Below are 19,133 nucleotides of genomic sequence, written 5' to 3' on the forward strand. Positions count from 1 at the left end.
TTTCAGGCTTACCAAACCCTGATGCTAAAAATTTAAAATGGAAAAGCATGAAGGATAAATAAAGGGATTAAAAGGGTGGGAGGAGGAGGAGAATAAGCAATGGAAGCACAGAGCAAGGTCAGAAACAAAAGCAGGCTGTGTTTGGAAATGGTTCCCAACCACCATGTTGTTTTAGATGGATGACTGCCACTTTCTTATTCACTCCCTCCACTATTCTGCTTTTTCCCTCCCTCTCTTCATTATTGTGATTCCATATAAATTATTCTCTAATTCCGTGAGCCATCCTTCTGTTTTCCTCTCCCTCACATATGTACATGTAACACTTTTGGGTTGTTGAACATTTGTAGTTTCCCAAGTATGATCCCAGGAACCTGTGCCTGGGGTGTTAACAGATGTCACCTGCAACACGGGTTTTGGAACAAGTATATTCGGAAAACGCTCAATGCAACAACATTAAACAGGTGTGTCTGCAGTAGGACTTCTTAGATCCTTTCCTAGAGTAATGGTCTATTCATTAACATGACTTACTGAGCATCTAGGATATGTAGGTTTCTCCCAAATTATCTGCAGTCCTGCAGTACTGGAGGGACATCCATGGAGTCAGTGGTGTATCCAACATTCATCTACTTTCCCTATCCCAGTATTATTTGAGCTTCAAGTATCTAGTACTTACAAGAGCACCTTCAAGTTTAAAGATGGCAGCTGCACCATGTGTTTCTGAAGGAGCCATTTTTCTTCTCCAGCGTCTACGGCGAAAGGTATCTGAACTCCGCTGTTTCCAGTGAAATTTCCAGCCAATTAAAGAAGCATATTCCCAGCCCTCCTGGTCTTCATATTCTTCCATGGCCTAGAACAGAGATAAAACCTTTAATGCTAATGATAATCATAATAAGAACAATAATATCCCTTAATGGATAAAGCAGATTATTTGGTCAATCAACAAATATGCCTTGAAAATCTACTCTGATCCAAGTACTATGTGATGAGTCAATGATACAACAAAGAACAAAGTAGACAGGCTGCCTGTCCTTGCGCAGCTAATGGACTCTGGGAGCACTGAGAGATGAGCAGGCAGTTGGCATGAAATGGGACATTATTACCAAGGCGGTGCCTAAGCCAGCAGGGACGCCCCTTACTCAGACTTGGGGAGGGCTAAGGAAAACGGATTCTTTCTGAGCTTGCTTTCTATTTTTTCACTTTAATTAGCTCATAAGACATTGCAATTGTGATATGGTTTAGAGAATATTATTATCTCTATGTAGGAAAAAAACGACACCACCGTCCGTAGGATTTAAATGTCTCATCTAGGCTAATAGCCGGCATAACTAAGTGATAGATCAGATATGTTACTTCTGTAATAACTAATAACTTATGAGTAGAGTACCTTTTTAAAAAAATTTTAGTGTTTTTAAAAAAAAATTTTTTTTTTTTGAGCAGGGGAGGGTCAGAGAGAGAGGGAGACACAGATTCTGAAGCAGGCTCCAGGCTCCGAGCTCGCTGTCAGCACAGAGCCCAGTACGAGCTCAAACCCACGAACCGTGTGATCATGATCTAGCTGAAGCCAGAGACTCAACTGCCTGAGCCCCTCAGGCACCCCTAGTGCCTTTTATCCTAAAAGCTGTGTATATATAAATGCCCTCAGTTTTCAATGTTCTATGCAGTTCAACAGATATGAGTGTCTACTGTGTGACAGGGATTGTGTGAAGAGCCAAGGAGGCAGTGAAGGACAAGACAAGACAGGGTCCTTGCCTTCATGTAGCTGATATTTACTGGTGGACATTTTCTGTAAATACCCTAAAGTAAGACTATATTTAATGAATGCAAAATAATACTGAATCATATTCATGATCTCAGAAATAAGAGCTCTACGGAGGCTATTACCATTGTAGGGATTATTCAATTTTGAATAAACATAATTGCAGGTCAAGCACAACCTTGTAATCGGCCCTCCAGCAGTGTTGACAGTGGCACTGAAATATTTCAGGCGGCCAAGAGTATGGAGGTTGGGGAATAGGATCAAAGTCTCAACAATTCTTTTCGGTAGGATTGGGCCAAGTTCTTGTTCCCACCCCTGTTGGTGCTCTCATGTGGCAGGAGAGAGCCAAGTGCCGCTAAGAACTTCTCACCCCATCAGAAAAGGGGTAGTTGAATAAGAGATATTCACTTATCAGTTCATTCATTCCCCTCCATTATTTATTAGGAACTGGTTTCTGAGCTGCAGGAAGGATACAAAGTAGACAGCTTCCGTCTTCATCCCCAAGGGGCTCGCTGCTTAATAAAAAGCGACTTCATCGCACTTACTATGAGTCAGGCACTCCGTGGAATTGCATTGCCTGGGTTCAAACACTGGCTCGATCATTTTCTAGACATGTGGCCTACAGTCCATGTAACCTCTGTGAGCATTATCTAAAAGATGAGGATTAATGTAGATCTTATGGATTCCAGGTAATGTGTATTCCGTACCTGGCATTAGAGAAGGCACACAACACATTCTGCTTATTGTTATTATGAGCATTATTATTCCACTTCACTTCCATGTAAGCCTTAAAATACCCTAATTAAAAGCATGGCTTTATACCCATTTTGCAGATGAAAAAGGAAATAAAGCCAGGATTTGAGTCCTTGTGTATCTTATTCCAAGTGCTGAACTACTGCCACTACTTCCTTATGCTACCAAAATAATTTCTATTGCTACATCTAGAGAGGTTCTCATTATTCAGCCTACTTCGGGGTCACCTGAAAGACATGCTGAAGCATCGACTGCTGGGCTGCACCCCTGCAATTCTTAAATCAGTAGGTTTGGAGTGAGGCATTTCTAACAAGCTCCCCGGTCATGTGTTGTTGCCGGTTGGGGTGGGGGGCACATTCTGTGAACTCTGGAGCAGGCATTAGGCCCTTGACTGACAAATGGTGCCTGTAGGAAAAGCTGAGTTGCTGGAATTCCTTGTGGCCCCCACCCCCACCCCTGCCCTGCCCCAGCCTAGCTTCCTCCATGGCAATTCTTACCCTTGCAGTACTTGAAGTGCTTTGTGTTAAATCTTTCTTGCGTTTTCGGACCAGCCTTCGCCGTCTATGAGTATGGTACATTTTCTCTGCAGCAACCCAGGATTTGGGCTTATTATCTGGAGGAATGGTAATTCCATACTCCCAGCCTGGAACAGAGTTTGCAAATGGTTATCCCAAAGAGATGCATTTGCCAGATTGCCAGATAAACTTCCAGAAAACATCCACTCTCTCTGCTCTCCCAACAACATTCTCTGTGGTGACAAGGAATACAACTGCCCCTTTTCACTTTGCTGCGGTTCAGCCAAACTGAATACAGCCCTGTCCCCCTCTTCAAACGGCTTCCTTCGCGCCCACGGGGTTGTCCTTCCCTTTTCTCCCTCCAGTCACTCATGGTACTTTAGTGCATCCAAGACTAAATAAAGCACAGTGCGAGAGGCAGATGGGGACAGCGCTGAGGGGCATGGGCTGTGCAGCCGCACAGCCGGGTGTAAGTCCCCGCGTCAGCACCGCTGGCTGCTCACTACAACAGTTTCTTGCAGGTTAGTAAACTTGCCTCGGTCCTAATTTCCCAGCAATAATGGTAAATTATACCTTTATTAAATGAGTTCATTAAAATAATGCATGTAAATAACTAGGACGATGCTTAGCACATAGTTTGGGCTCGAACAATGCTAACTATTATTGATGGTGTTTGCATCAAGATCAACAACAAATTTATAATCAAGTTGAACTCTTCTTTATTTATGCTTGTTTTTTCTTTCATAAGGAAAAAATCAGATTTTCTCTTTTTATATTTCCAAATGTTATAGTCATTTAACTTTAGATTACTATTCATAGAAAAGGATAAAAACCGTTAACAGAATGGATGTCAATAATCTACATTATTGTCAACTTAACTTCCAAAAAAAAAAAACCCACAACAATCTGCATTACTGCTGAATAGGATGACTTTTAAGGCATTTTATAGTCTTTCTTCCTGAGCTACGAGTTCCTGAGTGTGACGTTCCCAGGGAGGCTGTGGGTGTGAGTCAAGAGACAAAGTCCAAATTCCTCTTCACTCCCAATTCTCGTCCTGGGTTCCCAGCACCTCGACAGGCAGCCACCTGGCCCCCTGATCTTGTATTTTTCACTCTTGACACCCCCACCCTCACCTGTCCAAGCACTTGCTTGCCCGTCAGATTTTGCATCTGAATAGGCACAGGTACTATCCAAGACCTGATTGTCACAGACCAACAGAGCCTCCCCCCTGCCAGGGAAACTTTAGTCTGGTCAAGCAGGGCCTTGCTGCAGAGAGCCCGTCATAGCAGATCTAAATACATGTTACCTTTCTCATCTACTGCACGATTTATGTCATATACCCATGCGTCATCTTCCCATTCCCAACCTGGAGGGCATGTCAGTTCGCTGGGTGAGGCTGCTTTATCACCATTCTTTAAAACAAAAACAAAAAGATGAAGACAAGAAAATCATAGCGTCCAGTAAGAAGCAAAAGTGAGAGGATGCCTCACATTTTTTTTTAAACTTAAAAAAAAATTTTTTTTAATGTTTTTTTAAATTTATTTTTGATACAGAGAGAGTCAGAGCATGAGAGGAGGAGAGTCCAGAAGCAGGCTCCAGGCTCTGAGCTAGCTGTCAGCACAGAGCCTGACGCGGGGCTCGAACCCACGAACGTGAGATCTGACCTGAGCCGAAGTCGGAGCCTTACCCGACTGAGCCACCCAGGCGCCCCAGGATGCCTCACATTTAACAGCGCGTGGTATTCACGTGCTTAGATGCTACACTCAGAAGAATCGTTAATCTCTATGCACAACTACTACACAAAATTAGTTTTTTAGAATACCTTCTGTTTCCACTGTTAGGGAGTATGTTGGGTTGAACCATGGGAATTGCTGTTATAGATCAAAAATGGTCAAATACCAGCAACTTCATATGTTCAAGCTAAAATTATGAAATGGTACAGCTCTCTTTATGAGGAGCTCTATTGGAAAGAAACCATCAGAGATGGATCAAGTATGAAAAACACATGTTCTCAAGTACACGGTAATGTCACTGGAGGTTCTAGATACTAACTGTGTAAGACTGAGCAAGGTTTAGCTTAAATACTGACTTAAGTACTGACTGCATTAAAACCGACAGTTATGGGGGACAGTGAAGGTGGTCCATAAACATATGGAAAATTCCTCAGCCTCACTTTAAGAGTGGGAAAATGGAGATGACATCAGGGTACCGCTGATCATGAACTGACAAGGTGTCGCAGCAGGGTAGTGAGTGTTTAGGAAAACAGCCCTCTAAGAAGGTGTTGCTGGAAATACAAACTTACACAACCTATTTGAAGGCAGTTTGCAATACTTATCAATTACCAATGTGTATGCACTGAAACTGACCAAAACAATCCAGGCATCTCTCCTGGACATAAACTTCCACAAGTGAATAAAAATGTACATATAAAAACACTTACTGCTGCATTGCTTAAAAATAAAAACCCAAAGACTAGGGAAAAAATGTCCACAAGGAGAGGATTATTTAAATAAATTAGAGAGGGTGCATATAATAAAACACTCTGCAGGCAATTTTTTAAAAAGCTCATAGATCTATATGTACTGATATAAAAAGATGTCCACGATATACTGTTAGATGAAGAATACACGTCGTTGAACTGTGCACACAACACAGTTCTAGTTAGGTGTATGTGTGGGGGGGGGCTGAAGTTACACAGTTGAGCAAGAACAGAAATGTGCTTTCAATAGTTACTTGTCACGGGATGGGGGTGGCAGCGAATATAAATCTGGGAGAATTACTTTTCCTTTTATGCTATTTGAATATTTTAGAGACACACACATGCCATTTGTTGTGCTTCTTAAAATGAGTTAAATGATAAATATTTACAATAAAAAAAATTGCACAAACTCTGATTTTACCATGTCCCAACATCTAGTTAAACAGGCCCAGTGACCTCTCCAGAGAAAATCATTATCGGTGCACTCCTGTGGCTTAAAGTTAAGGTTAGGCTGTTCGGAACCCGAGACCGAGCAGAAGAGAGGGGAGGCCACGCCTCGTGGTCAGTGGGCTCGTGGTCACGGTTCCGAAGAGCTGGGGCGTGAGGCCGTCTCTGGGGGGCAGCCCGCTCACCGCGTCGGTGTAGGTGTCCTCGGCTGCCTTCCACTCGCCCCCGGGATAGCGACTCTCGTTCTGGTACACTTCGTCCGTGAACTCCGTGTGACCCGCGTCCGCCTCGGTCAGCAAGCTGCGGGGGAGGGTCAGGTTACCAAAGGAGCGGTGGTGGCCAACAACCCCAGGCCTGCCCCGTGGTCGGGAAGCATCTACACCGGGTCCCTCCTCACTCTATCCCTTGGGTTCTCCACTCCAAGCTCCTCTTCCCGCTAACAGCTTCTGACAGTCCTTTGAAGAAGGGGTCTGCGGGAACAGGGAGACCTAAATTACAGAGCAGCCTGCAGTCAGCAGGCCCGCGCCTCCTCAGGCATCAGGGTGGGGACAGGGAAAACAGTCCCGTGGGCGGCTCCTTCTAGAGACCTCCTGTGCCATATTTTTGTTTCAGTTCAGGACCATTCAGTTTTGTTTTGTTTTGTTTTGTTTTTTTGGTAGCAAAACTCCTGGCTAACAGTTCAAAAGAATAGGATGTTGTCCACTCTCATTCCTCCTATTTTAAAAAACAGAGGGGAGACAGTCTCAGGAGGCCAAGTGTGGAAATTTTTACTCCTGGCCTGCGTGGTCTACGTAACACAAACTGAAGGGAGGAGTGTACATTTTCTGGAGAGTTCCTAGGTCGACAGCCAAACCAGGTCATTTAAGACTCCAGACTCCATTTAGGTACTTAAGAAATCCATACTGACTCTCTGCCACTCCAATTCTCCTCTTGGAGTTGGAACTATTTTGACAGCCCGTAATGGAAAGTACAGAGGCTCCAACTTTGACTTGAGTCTTCTGCCAGGTGCCCACTCCAGTGAGGTTTCTTTTTCCTTTACTGCGGCCCTCCACCTTTTCCCTGCCGTAGCCTCCCCTAGAATCAAGCACTGGAACGAAATCAGAAAATAACTAGTCCCAACTATTTGTATAAATTGAGCTCATCCCATCATTTCTCTGGGTCCCCAAGAAGGAGAACAGAAGACCTGGCTGCAGCCTCTCGGGTCCCGTCGAGCCCTGACATGCTTTGGATCTTTCTATTTTTCCACACACAATGCCTCTGCCTTTCCTTGTCCTCACTAACCTTCCTTCCTTCTGTCCGATTCCAACCCCATTTCCTTCTCGTCACCAGCAACCCCAGCCTCATCCAAAGCAAGCTGTCGTGGGTGAAAAGCAATCATGTGGAGTCATCGGGTCTTCACAGACCAGACCAGACCCAGCACTCATTGGCTTCCTTCCCCAAGGTCTGTGATCACAGGAAACAAATGTGGACGGAGAGGGAGAAGTCCAGCGTGAGACCTTGAGATCCAGCTTCACAAGCTTGTTTCCTCCAAAGTCAAGTTTGCTGTGATGAGGTGAGGAAGGGCAGCTCTGGTTCCAGGGGTGTTGGCAACATTCAGAAACCCAAACTCCCGGGACACATGCTTGCTTCCTCTCTGCTCTTTCATTTTAATAGCAAGCTCTTGAGATACAACTCGCCCATTTAAAGTGCATCCTCTACTGTTTTTTACAGACATTCCAGTGTAATAGTTGGGTGCTGGTTTTGGTGCCCAGGCTAGACTGGTACCACTTACAACCTATGTGTCTTTGGATAAGTTACCTAATCTCTGTAGTTCTGTTTTCTCACTTGTAAAGTGGAGATAATGCTATTATTTGTTGGGAGATAATCCTCTAGGAGTTCTTGTGTTTCTGCAGAGTTAAGGATGTTTATATGAGGAATAGGCTTGGAAGACAGAGCCTCTCTCTCTCTCTCTCTCTCTCTCTCTCTCTCTCTCTCTCTCTCTCTGGAGCCAAGGGCCAGCAGGCTTGCTAACCATTATAAATGATTCAGGTTCCCTAAGTTCAATTTCCTCTCCTGTTACACAAACCACTTCGTGTTTCAGTACCATCTGACCATCTTCTTGTCACTCTGTGGGAAGTGAGTCCCTATTCCCACAGAGTGACTAGAGCAAATGCTAATTCTGGTACTGCTATTGCTGTTGGCCGTGAAGTCCTTTGTCTCTGACCCAGGAATCCTACATCTCCTTCCAGCATCCATGGAAATACAGCAGGTGACCTTGTTAGCTTGTTAAAAAATCTCAGATCCTTCATAATTTCTGACACTACCTACTTTATAGAGCTGTAGTTCAGATTCAACAAAGTGATTAGCACACTGGTGCTTAGTACACTGCTTGACACATTTACACATAATAAATTCTCAATAAATGTTAGTATGAGGTGCTTTTTGTACTTGTTTAATTATGGGGTACCAGTGACATATTTCAAGTTTCTATGGACTTATGCTCAGTGAGTGATACATAAATATTACCAATAATGATGATGGAGAAGATTCATTTAGTACTTTCTAGGGAAAGGCTTCATTGTCACCCTTTTTTCTCAGAAAATAGAAAAACTTACCTTCTTTCAGGATCAACTATCCAGTCTCCTTCCCATTCCCAGCCTTTTGGAGGCAAAAAGAATTCTCTCTTGAGTTTTATTTTTCCTGTGACATCAGAAAATTTATGACGACCCACTAATCCAGAAGTGCCCCATTTTCCAAACATAAGAGCTTGATTTTCATACTGTTAAAAACAAATTAGAGAAACACCATCAGAGAGCAAGAAATAAAGCCTGCCCCTAAACGGTTAAGCCCATTTAAGCTAAACATTGATAGAAAGTGGAAAAACTTTATTCCCAGAAGGTAGTGATCTATTCGGGCTGCTACCGATTATGTTTTTGGGCAAATCACTCTTCTAAGACTCAATGTTTCCATTTGTTAATTGGGGATAATATTACCAATTCTCATGGAATTGTTCAAATGTGCAAATAATTGTGAACAGTAGTATATCACACTACTTATTTCCATTATCATACTGAATAGCTCCAAATGGTTCTCTGAGCCTGATTTTTAAAATACCCATAGAAGTCATGGATTTGAGTGTGCAGGCTTCTAAGAGTTTACTTGTAAACAGTCTACTGCCTAGAATGTGGGGTCCATTTCTCCCACAAAATCAACATTATAATTGATGGTACATTTCCCAGGCAGTCTACAAAGAACCCATTTGACGCATGAAGGTCCATTAAGGGCACAGCCTTTATGGAGCCTAAAGGTTCTGTGTCTTTGTCCCATCTGGAATACAGTGGGGATGAAGACCAAGATCTTTCTGGAAGCAGGTTCAGTGGCAATGACAGACTCTGGTTTACAGGGCATTTCTTCCTAAGCTGGAAGTTAGAAATCTACAAAGGTCTGCTCTTCACTCTGTCAACCATCAAAAGGGCTGGGATTTGCCAGTGGTGAGTGTCCCTGTTTGGGTGCAAGCTGAAATTTCCATTTGTCTACTGATGAGCCCACTGAAAAGAAGATTTACAAGTGACAGGGAAGTTTGAGGCTGAAGAAGGAAGGAAGAAGTCTGAGTAGAGGCTAGATGGGGAAATTGGGTTCAAGCAGCCACAGTAACACCTGTCTCTGATCTGGGCTTTGAGCCTTGAAAGGAGATAAGCTCCCGGAAGTAGCTGAAGAAGCTATCGTTAGAATGGGCTATGAGACTTGGGGGCATGTGCATGGCTTCCCAGGCTTCTAAGTGACAAAGACACAGAACAGAGGAGGTGTTCCCACAACTTCTGCTTGGAAGCAAGCATGGCTATAATAAAATCTAGGCAAGGAATTTGGCAAGACTGATAACCCATGTGAAGCACCTCAGAGACCTCCAGAAACCTGGTAGGGGATGCAGGGTGGTGGTGGATTCTGTGGAGAACAGACATCTGATATCAGCACAGGAGGGCAAGAACCCATGAAATGTCCATTATTGCTATTAATGTGCTCTTACTGGCACTCATAGGTTGTGAGAGTCTAAAGAAACTAGTCACACAACTAAGATGTATGGATCATCTCTTTAATGTGAGTTGAAACTAGAGTCTGTGCTATGCAGGGAAAGATCTAGAAAGAGTGAAAGAGAGTCCTGGACTGGTTGATCCTTGCTTAGAGCTAGCTAGCTTCTCCCGGCTGAGCTCCAGCCCCAGAGCTGGGGGCCAGGCCGATGCCAAGAAACCCTACGTGAATGTTGGAGCAAGCATCTTCTACATGTGCCCCGATGCCCTGACTCCACATGGTCCAGTTGACTGTGCATAAATATCAGCCATTCAGGGCACACCCTCTATTTATCCCCAGTGGCACTTCCGAGCCTGTGCTGTAAGGGCTTTTGTGTTTCCCATGTATTTCACTGTTTCACTGAGGCCCCAGATCTACCCACACTTGAATCATTGCTGATGCTAATCCCTAACCAGTTACAGAATCAGAATCTCTGGGGTGGCCCTGCAGTCGGCATGGTTGCCAGGATACCCAGTTCTATAATCACTTAGGGAGGCCTTCCCTATGTGAGGAATGAGTCTTCTGCGGTACAAAGACCCCCACCCCGCAAGCACACCTCTCAAGGTCTGCACCTGCCCAGCGTCCTCATTCCTGGGTTGTCTGTGTGTGAGTCACTCTGGTGGGTCCCAGTGTGGTCAGTCTTTCCCTCTCACCCCAGAGGAAGGTCCCTCGGATGGAATTCTAAGTAGTGCTGACGCTGTGGCTGGTTGTGTTTGATCTGTGAATGTTTTCTCTAAGGAGGACATGTAAAAGGACTCCCTCACAGACAGAAAAGAGAGTGATGCCATGCTATGTACCATTTCAGCAAAGACGGTGAATGTTCCTTCTGCGAAGCTGTTGAACTTCTTCTCGACAGCACTTAGGCCCAGCCAGATGTTCACTCGCAGCTGCACAGGCACCTTGGGTCCGTGGATGTTTTCCTGCGGATACTGGGAGATGCACAATAACGCTGGGTGCCGCACAGGCTCTGACGTTAAGTTCAAGCCACAGACAGACCGAACATCCGATCACTGTTCTCCCCAGTCTACTTTTATGTTTGCTTAGTTAAAACATTTCCAAATGACCCTACGGCAGAGATTATGATAACAACGAAAGCGGTGGTTCTCAAAATGTGATCCATAGGCCGCTGTGTGTCCTTGAGACCCTTTCAGGAGGCTCACAGAGTAAAACGACTTCCCTAATAATACTAAGACGGCACTTGTTTTGTTTTGTTTTCTCGCTGTATCGACATGGGCACTGAGGGTGCAAAAGCAGTGCTGGTTAAGACTGGGCACTGCAGTAGGACCCGGGCAGGAACACCAAACTGAACCCGTGGGGATAGTTTTCTTCATCACTCTCAGTAAGGAAAAGAAATACTAGTTTTAAATAAAACAGTAAAAGTTCCTAATCTTATCAAATCACATTCCTTGAGTATACCTTTCTCTTTTAACTTTTTTTTTTTAAGTAGGCTCCATGCCCAAACTGGGGCTTGAACTCATGACCCTGAGATTGAGTCACATGCGCTATTGGCTGAGCCGGCCAGGTGCCCCCTTGAGTATGTTTATTTAAATATTTTGTGTGATGAAATGGAAAGTATACACAAATCACTTCTGCTTGTTACTGTATAGGTTGCAAAAAATCTCTTAGTTGTTTGAAATGTGAACTGAATTAGCCTTTTTAAATTTATTTTTTAATTTTTTAAATGTTTATTTTTGAGAGAGAGACAGACAGACTGTGAGTGGGGGAGGGGCAGAGAGAGAGGGAGACACAGAATCCAAAGCAGGCTCCAGGCTCTGAGCTGTCAGCACAGAGCCTAACTTGGGGCCTGAACTCGCAGACTGTGAGATCATGACCTGAGCTGAAGTCAGATGCGTAACTGAGTGAGCCACCCAGGCACCCCTGTATTAGCCTTTTTTAAAAATGTTTATTTATTTTTGAGACAGAGAGAGAGAGAGAGAGTGAGAGAGAGCAAGAGAGTAAGAGAGCACAAACAGGGGAGGGGCAGAGAGAGAGGGAGGCAGGGGTTGCAAAGCAGACTCTGTTCTGAGAGCAGAGAGCCCCATGCAGGGCTTGAACCCACGCACCATGAGATCATGACCACAGCCGAAGTCAGATGCCCAAATGACTGCGCTACGCAGACAGTCCCGTTTCTTTTTATAATGGAAATGTTTTTTACTTGAAACAATGACTGACAGACAAATACGGTCCCTCAAACTTAGGTCTGGGGCAGACGTTTTCTTGAACATTAACCAGGTGAGCCTGTCAGTATTCTATTGCCAATGATAGAATTCAGGCTTTCAAGTAAAAACAAATAAGAATTTTGGAAAACTTGTACCTGTCATGGTGAGCTTCATAGCATCCCAATTATAAATAAAGACTTTTCTGATGAGTAATATTAATAAATGTGATTTTTTCAATGTCGTAAGATAAAATGTGTCAACATTAGGAAGATCTGCATAACTCAATGAACTAATATTTTCTAAATGATCAGTGCTAAATGTTACAAAATCAGGCTTGGATAAAAGAACCATTCAAAGTGCAAGATAAACCAATGGATTTAATGTAGCAGAGAATGAAAAGTTCACTGATACGTTTTCAAACTCCATATTGCAAGTAGCCGTTTAGAAGCTACCACTTTAGGGCGCCTGGGTGGTTAGGTTGGTTGAGCATCAGACTTCAGCTCAGGTCATAATCTCACGGTTTGTGGGTTCGAGCCCCATGTTGGGCTCTGTGCTGACAGCTCAGAGCCTGGAGCCTGCTTTGGATTCTGTGTCTCCTGCCCCTCCCCACTCATGCTCTGTTTCTCTCTGTCTCAATAATAAATAAACATAGAAAATTTAGAAGCTACTACTTGAGTTTGGCATTATATCAAAGATACATATCCACAATTATCTGAAAAGGATATTACAATTCTCTTCCCTTTTTCAATTAAATATCTATGTGAGGCCTGATCTCTTCATGTACTTCAGCCAACGTATTCCATCAGATTAAATGTACAAGCAGATAAGAGAATCCAGTTATACTGTGAAGCCAGGCATTAAAGAGGTTTACAAAAATGTAAAACAGTGTCACTCTGCTCTCTAATTTTTAAAATAGTTATATTTTATTAAAAATATGTAATTTATGTTAAGATGTAAAGGGCTTAATTATTGCTACTTTAAAATGAATAAATATTTTTTCAATTTCTCATTTTAATTTCTATTACGGTAAACATTGATAGATAAATCCACATAAACAAAAGCTCTCTGACCTCTTCAATAATTTTTTAAGAACATAAAGGAGTCCCAAGACCAAAAAGCCCCAACAAATTACACTGGATAATGAGTATTAATAGTTAGTAAATATATACAACATTCTCTTGAAAGCATTTTGATATTTATCCACTGAGTTCTAAAACCTAACACAGAGAATACCACTTTGTCCCCTCCCCTGTACACTGTGAAATTTTATTTATTAATAAGTTTGCTTCTACTGACTCCTGAGACACAATTATAATTGTGGTTCTATCTTAAGTAAAATTTATTCCATCAAGAGAGACTTGAAGGACAATAATCACTCTGGTTCTATTTTCCACCCTCCCAGTTAAAGAACAATAAATACATTTATTAAAAGTTAGCAGTGGGGCGCCTGGGTGGCTCAGTCGGTTGAGCGTCAGGCTTCGGCTCAGGTCATGATCTCACGATTGTGGGTTTGAGCCCCGCGTTGGGCTCTGTGCTGACAGCTAGCTCAGAGCCTGGAGTCTGCTTCAGATTCTGTATCTCCCTCTCTCTCTCTGACCCTCCCCTGCTCGCGCTGTCTCTGTCTGTCTCTCAAAAATAAATAAAAAACATTTAAAAAAATTTTTTTAAAAAGTTAGCAGTGGGGTGTCTGAGTGGCTCCGTTGGTTAAGTATCTGACTCTCTTGATTTGCGCACAGGTCATGCTCGTATGTTTTCATGAGTTTGAGCCTAAGGTCAGCACAGAGCCTGTGCTGGGATTCTCTCTCCCTCTCTCTCTGCCTGCCTCCTACTCGTGCACGCACACACGCACACACACACTTGTTCTCTCTCAATTAAATAAATAAATAAAAATAAAAGTTAGCAGCTATCTCCTTGTTTTAAGAGAACACTCTCCCCTGACTGCTTTTTCTTTTCTCAGTTTTTATTCTTCTCCCTCAAATCCAAAGGACTTGGCTGGGATTGGGAAGGGGGAGGGAGGTCAAATCACGCAGTGGGGGACTATTTTGATTTCTCGGTTTCAGCCCCAGGCCCTCCCTCGGTTCTCCATCAGCACACACAGAGCAGTTCTTAAGGCAAGGTCCTGGGACGGGCCTCCAGGATTCCACGAAGCTCCTGAATCACGTGCAAAATACTGGATGCGTGTGAAATGTGCGTTCTTCTGGGAGAGGGCCAGTAGCTTTCATCAGGTTCTTAAAGGACTTCATGACTCTCAAAATGTTCAGAACCATTGTCCTAAAGCAGTAAATTTTCAGAATTTCTTAATTTGAGAACCCATTTGGTTAGGGCACAGATTCTAAGGACTATGTTTATTACTTTCTTTTTTCTACTTCCCAAACACTCACTAGAAGGGAAAGGAGGCATTGTTTAGCATGAGACATTAGAAGAGAAAAATTCATGCCAGAAAGCATAGAATTCACAATGTCACATTAATATTAGTGCCACAGAGACCTCTACGCAAGTGTCCTTGATCAAATACCAGTAGACGCCAGACTACTCTCTTGGAATTATTGTTCTAGGGGAAAGTGTCAGAATGGGTAGGAATTGATCATGATCACCTAGTAGTCAGTCAGTGATTGGAAAATAAAGTAGCTCCATCTTGGGAATATGGTTATACATTTAAATATTTCACATGACATGGTGATGAAGCCATACCTTCAGCAAGATGGTCTGGGTTTTCCCACAGTATTTCCCAGACGCGTTCTCACCACTGGTGGAATATAACACCTGATGTGCGGGAATGCGTGCATAGGCCAGTCTCTTCTCTCCCCGGATCATCCAGATGATAATGTCAGGCATACTGTTCTGTGGCTGGTCACGTGGGTGGATGCAAAGGAAGCAAAGCTGGAGTTAGTCTAAACACAGAGGGGCTGGAGGCCCTGCGGGCTGGCTCCCCTTAGAAACTCTGTGATTAGGACTCTGTCTCACTTCCTGTCACGCATCTTCTGGGGCCACCCTGAGTCTGCAGGGCGGGGAGGCAGGCTATGGCTGGCCCAAAGGGAACAGAGTGAAGAAGGGTCGGGGGGTGGCTTCACCTGCCAAAAGCCTGACTCACACAGCTCTGAGAGGCAGTTTAGGAAATACCCCCCTCTTATCTCGCCCCTCAGTAGTCAAGGGTTACTGATTTCATCTATTTCATTGGACTCAGATCAAGTATCTCCATCTCACAATCTGATAATGGCCAAATTTGAAATATTAATTTAGTTTTTTAAAACCTTTTTTTTCTGATTATAAAGGTGATATAAGTTGTCACCATAGGAAACTTTGAAAGTCCCAAGGCATAAAAAGTAGAAAATAACAATTACCTATAATCACATGTTTTTTCAAATGTATTCCTATCCATAAATCTATGACGATTCCCTCCCCACCCGGATCTCTCAAGTTCAATAAGAGGGGTCTTCTACTCCCATTTTTCAGTCCACAGAGGTTAGTGGCAGCCAGTATTTCTCCAGCACACGATGTGCCCCACATTGTGCTAAGCCCTTCATATCCATCATCCCAAATCTTCATAATACAATCCTATGGAGTGAGTACTACAATGATCCCATTTTATATATGCGGAAATTGAGGCCTTGAGAGGTTGCTCAAGGTTACCTATAGTAGATCAAGGATGCAAAACCAGATCTTCCCAATCCCAACCAAAGGTGGCACTTCAATCCTCTGTGCTACAGAGTTGTTACTTTATCCCTCTACTTGGCGTATTCTCTGAACATGCTAACGATAATGATTTGTCCACTGTGAAGACCTTTCCAGGACCACCAACTCTTCTGTCCTCACTTCAGTGATATTCACCCCATTACCCATCAGTATCCCGGCCCAGTAACTTCTTGGTCTCACCATCTGTGAGATTTGCTCAACATCCAAGATAAGATTCTAGATTCTCCTACTACCTTCTCTGTCCTTGGTGCCATACCACAGAATCCCTCTTCTGTATCAAGTGACCTTTGTGTAGTTTAAAAGTCCTACCTCTTCAGTCAGTTGCAGTAATTTATCAAGCCAGTCCTCAATTTCTGTCAACGTGGCCTTCACCTCTGTGGCCTCAGACCTCATCCTCACAGCTGCCTCATGGATCTGGGAGAGAGATCGGGACCGCAACTTTTGGATCTGAGTGTCAAGAATTGTGACATTAGCTTTTCCTTCCATGAGAGGCAACGTGTACCTAAAAAAGAAAAGAAACATAATCTGCAGAATAGTTTTCAGGCTTCAGAACTGTCAACGTCATTTATGTTTGATTTCCGTCTCGCAAGCCACACCAGTTTCCCGACTCCATAGTCATGACCAGGGTTAAGCTGAAGTTGAGTGTATGTGGCATTGGCGGAGCAGACCTGTCACACAAACTCTCCTCACTCCCACAAGGAATGCAGGGGGATTAAAATTCCAAAGCAATTTCTTGGGTTTGACTCAAGGTCCCTGGAGTCACTGGAGAAAAGATGGCAACAGCGGCAGCATTTGGGAGAAGAGGCCTTCCCTTCTTTTGCTTCTTACAACTACTGAGCAGACCCACAAAATGAAGGAGGGGAAGGCAGATCACAGAGTACTTAGCGGAAGGGTTCTTAAGGACCATGTACCTCTAGGCAGTCTGTGGAGGGGGGCGGGGTGCTCAGGAGGTCCGAAAATCCCTGGACCTTATTTAAAAAGTCTGTGTCAGACAGTGTGACATACGGTGAGCACCACATGCTTTGGAGCTGACCATCTGGGTACAAATCCTGGCTCCAGCATTTCCTAGTTTTGTGATGCGATCTTGAGCAGTTACTTAATCCCTTCTTTCCCTGTCCCCAAATGTGGAAAAATATTGGGCTGCTGTGAGAAACAAATAAAGTAATACGTGGAAAGCATTTGGAACAATGCCTACTGCAGAGTAAAGTCTGAATGACATTGCTGTCATCATCGAGCACCTTCTTTATAGTCATAGTCTCATTAGGTATTCAAAGGGGCCCATTAGGTCCTAATAGGCTAAGAACCACTTGTGTAGGCAAAGCTCCCAATAAAATGAGAAGTCTAGAACAGCTGAGCTGGGGCCAGAATTAGCCTTCTTCTGCAGGGTCTTCCTCTCACCATGGCAGCTGGGGGCGGGGGAAGGGCATAGGGTAAGGTTGTCATCAATTCCAGGAAGTTCTACTCACACTGTCTCTACTTAGAATTTCCATTGGTTTGAATTTCCCCTCGCGTCTTAAGTGGAGGAAATCCTAGCACAACTTCTTTTAAACACAAGTTTCCTGATACATGAAGTTATAATAAAGATTCCATTTGATACTTGAGAACACAGTTCAAATCAGTTTGGTTCTTCAAAAACTGTGTAAATAGATAGTTCTGTGTTTTGCTCAGCTAACCTTAAAATTCATACAATTCTTCTACCCAAAGGTATTACCAAATGTTTCTGTTTGGTCACATTAGTAGTTACGGCAATGCACTGGAAAGGTTAAGTCCCTGGAATGATTCCTTGAGGCAAAAATGCATATGGAAGCAGCTAGCTCAAAAGTCACACTTGTTCAATAAATAGATGTGGAGAGTGTGAAGCGTGTAGCAGGAAAAGCATGTGGGTAAACCCAACCCTGGACATCAGAAGCATCATTTCACCTCCTGTTTTCTCATCTGTAAAACAAAGGGGACTGGGAGAGAGGAACCGTTAGGACCTAGATTTAAATTCTCTGAATTTAAGCTAGAGCCCAGCCGTGCTCGGATTTCAGCAACATTTCAATGACGCAGCTAAACCACTAGAAGGCACACGAAGACAGGGAGACGGAGGGCATTAGCTCTGAGGGGGGATACAAAGCTCTCCTGTTTCTTGCTGCTTATCAGTTTTCAATACACTTTTCTTTTGGAATTTTCCTGTCCACTGCTCTCTTAGCCAATAGTTAAATTGAGTTTGGGATGAATCACTTCCCCCTTTGATTTACAAATGCCCAGAGATCGGAGCCGGTTCCCTAAGTCACAGTTGTAAAAGGTTCTCCAGCTCAAGTCAAATCTTACTGGCTTTGTGAAGGGAGCCTTAGATTGAGTCCCTTAGGCATTTAGGGAAAAAGCGAGTAAAAGGGCTATTTCTAAAAATGTGTTTGTGAATTAGGAATGCTATTCTGAATGGCAGAATCAGTGCTCCACCCCTAGACCCCATTCTCTGAGGAAGCCAGGAGCCACCTCTCTCTGGGAGGTGGGTACACAAGCCCAGGCCTGCAGCCTCCTTCCCTCTCTCTACCTTGCCGGAGGCTGCCCTCGGATATTTCCTGCAAGGCCCTCAGTCTCCCTAGGCTGCTTGGAATTGGCCCCAAATCAGAAAGTAGAACTTTTCCTGGTGTGATTCAGGGACTCCTCCCAGTGACTGGGGCCTTTTGAGAAGCTTGACTAATTCACTTCGCTTTCCAGGCCAACACTGGGAACAACCGTCTGGCCTCTCCTAGTCTTACAGGTCCAGGGAGGAGAGCACGACTGGGAATTCTGAGGTAGGAACAAGGTCGCTGTACCTCGTGTCTTCTATAACTTCGTCGATCAGCTTCAACCATATTTCGGCCAACTGGTTTGCAGGAATTTTGCCTTGTAGCCCTGATTTTAGAGCCTCTATGTTTGATTGCTGGAGAGTTTGAAAAAAGAGGAAATAACTGGTTATTGTGTATCATGCCATTAAACCCAGTAAAGTTTTAATGTTATTTTCAAGAAGAAATATACAAAAGACTTAACAGAAAAACCAGAGCATTTAAATTCTTATGTTTAACAATGCTCACCATAGCTTACCACTATTTACTTTTCTTCAAAAGGCAATCAATGCTGACATCTATAAGTAACAGGACAATCTTTCATATATCTTTGACCTTTGAAATCATAAATATTTTATGTATTTAAAAAGTAAATAAAATAAAACCAATAAAGATGGGTGAAGGAATCCTACCATGGAATACAAAACAGAAACAAATGAACTATATAACTACACCAAACTAACCCAAATAACTTTT

At 43.5% G+C, this 19,133-nt stretch overlaps 1 protein-coding gene across 1 annotated transcript in view; it reads right to left on the reverse strand.

Annotated features, from left to right (window-relative positions):
- MYOF (myoferlin) overlaps nucleotides 1-19,133 on the reverse strand; it is a 147,204-nt gene that overhangs the window by 41,205 nt on the left and 86,866 nt on the right. Inside the window, exons 22-30 of the mRNA XM_029920143.1 lie at nucleotides 18,648-18,754; nucleotides 16,156-16,348; nucleotides 14,845-15,000; nucleotides 10,792-10,923; nucleotides 8,545-8,708; nucleotides 6,136-6,250; nucleotides 4,331-4,436; nucleotides 3,007-3,152; nucleotides 670-847 (exon numbers count right to left, since the gene is read on the reverse strand). Of these exons, the coding sequence (XP_029776003.1) occupies nucleotides 670-847; nucleotides 3,007-3,152; nucleotides 4,331-4,436; nucleotides 6,136-6,250; nucleotides 8,545-8,708; nucleotides 10,792-10,923; nucleotides 14,845-15,000; nucleotides 16,156-16,348; nucleotides 18,648-18,754 (1,297 nt within the window). The remainder of the gene's footprint in view (nucleotides 1-669; nucleotides 848-3,006; nucleotides 3,153-4,330; nucleotides 4,437-6,135; nucleotides 6,251-8,544; nucleotides 8,709-10,791; nucleotides 10,924-14,844; nucleotides 15,001-16,155; nucleotides 16,349-18,647; nucleotides 18,755-19,133) is intronic.

Source organism: Suricata suricatta, chromosome 2 (genome assembly GCF_006229205.1).
Source record: "Suricata suricatta isolate VVHF042 chromosome 2, meerkat_22Aug2017_6uvM2_HiC, whole genome shotgun sequence".
NCBI classification, from domain to species: domain Eukaryota; kingdom Metazoa; phylum Chordata; class Mammalia; order Carnivora; family Herpestidae; genus Suricata; species Suricata suricatta.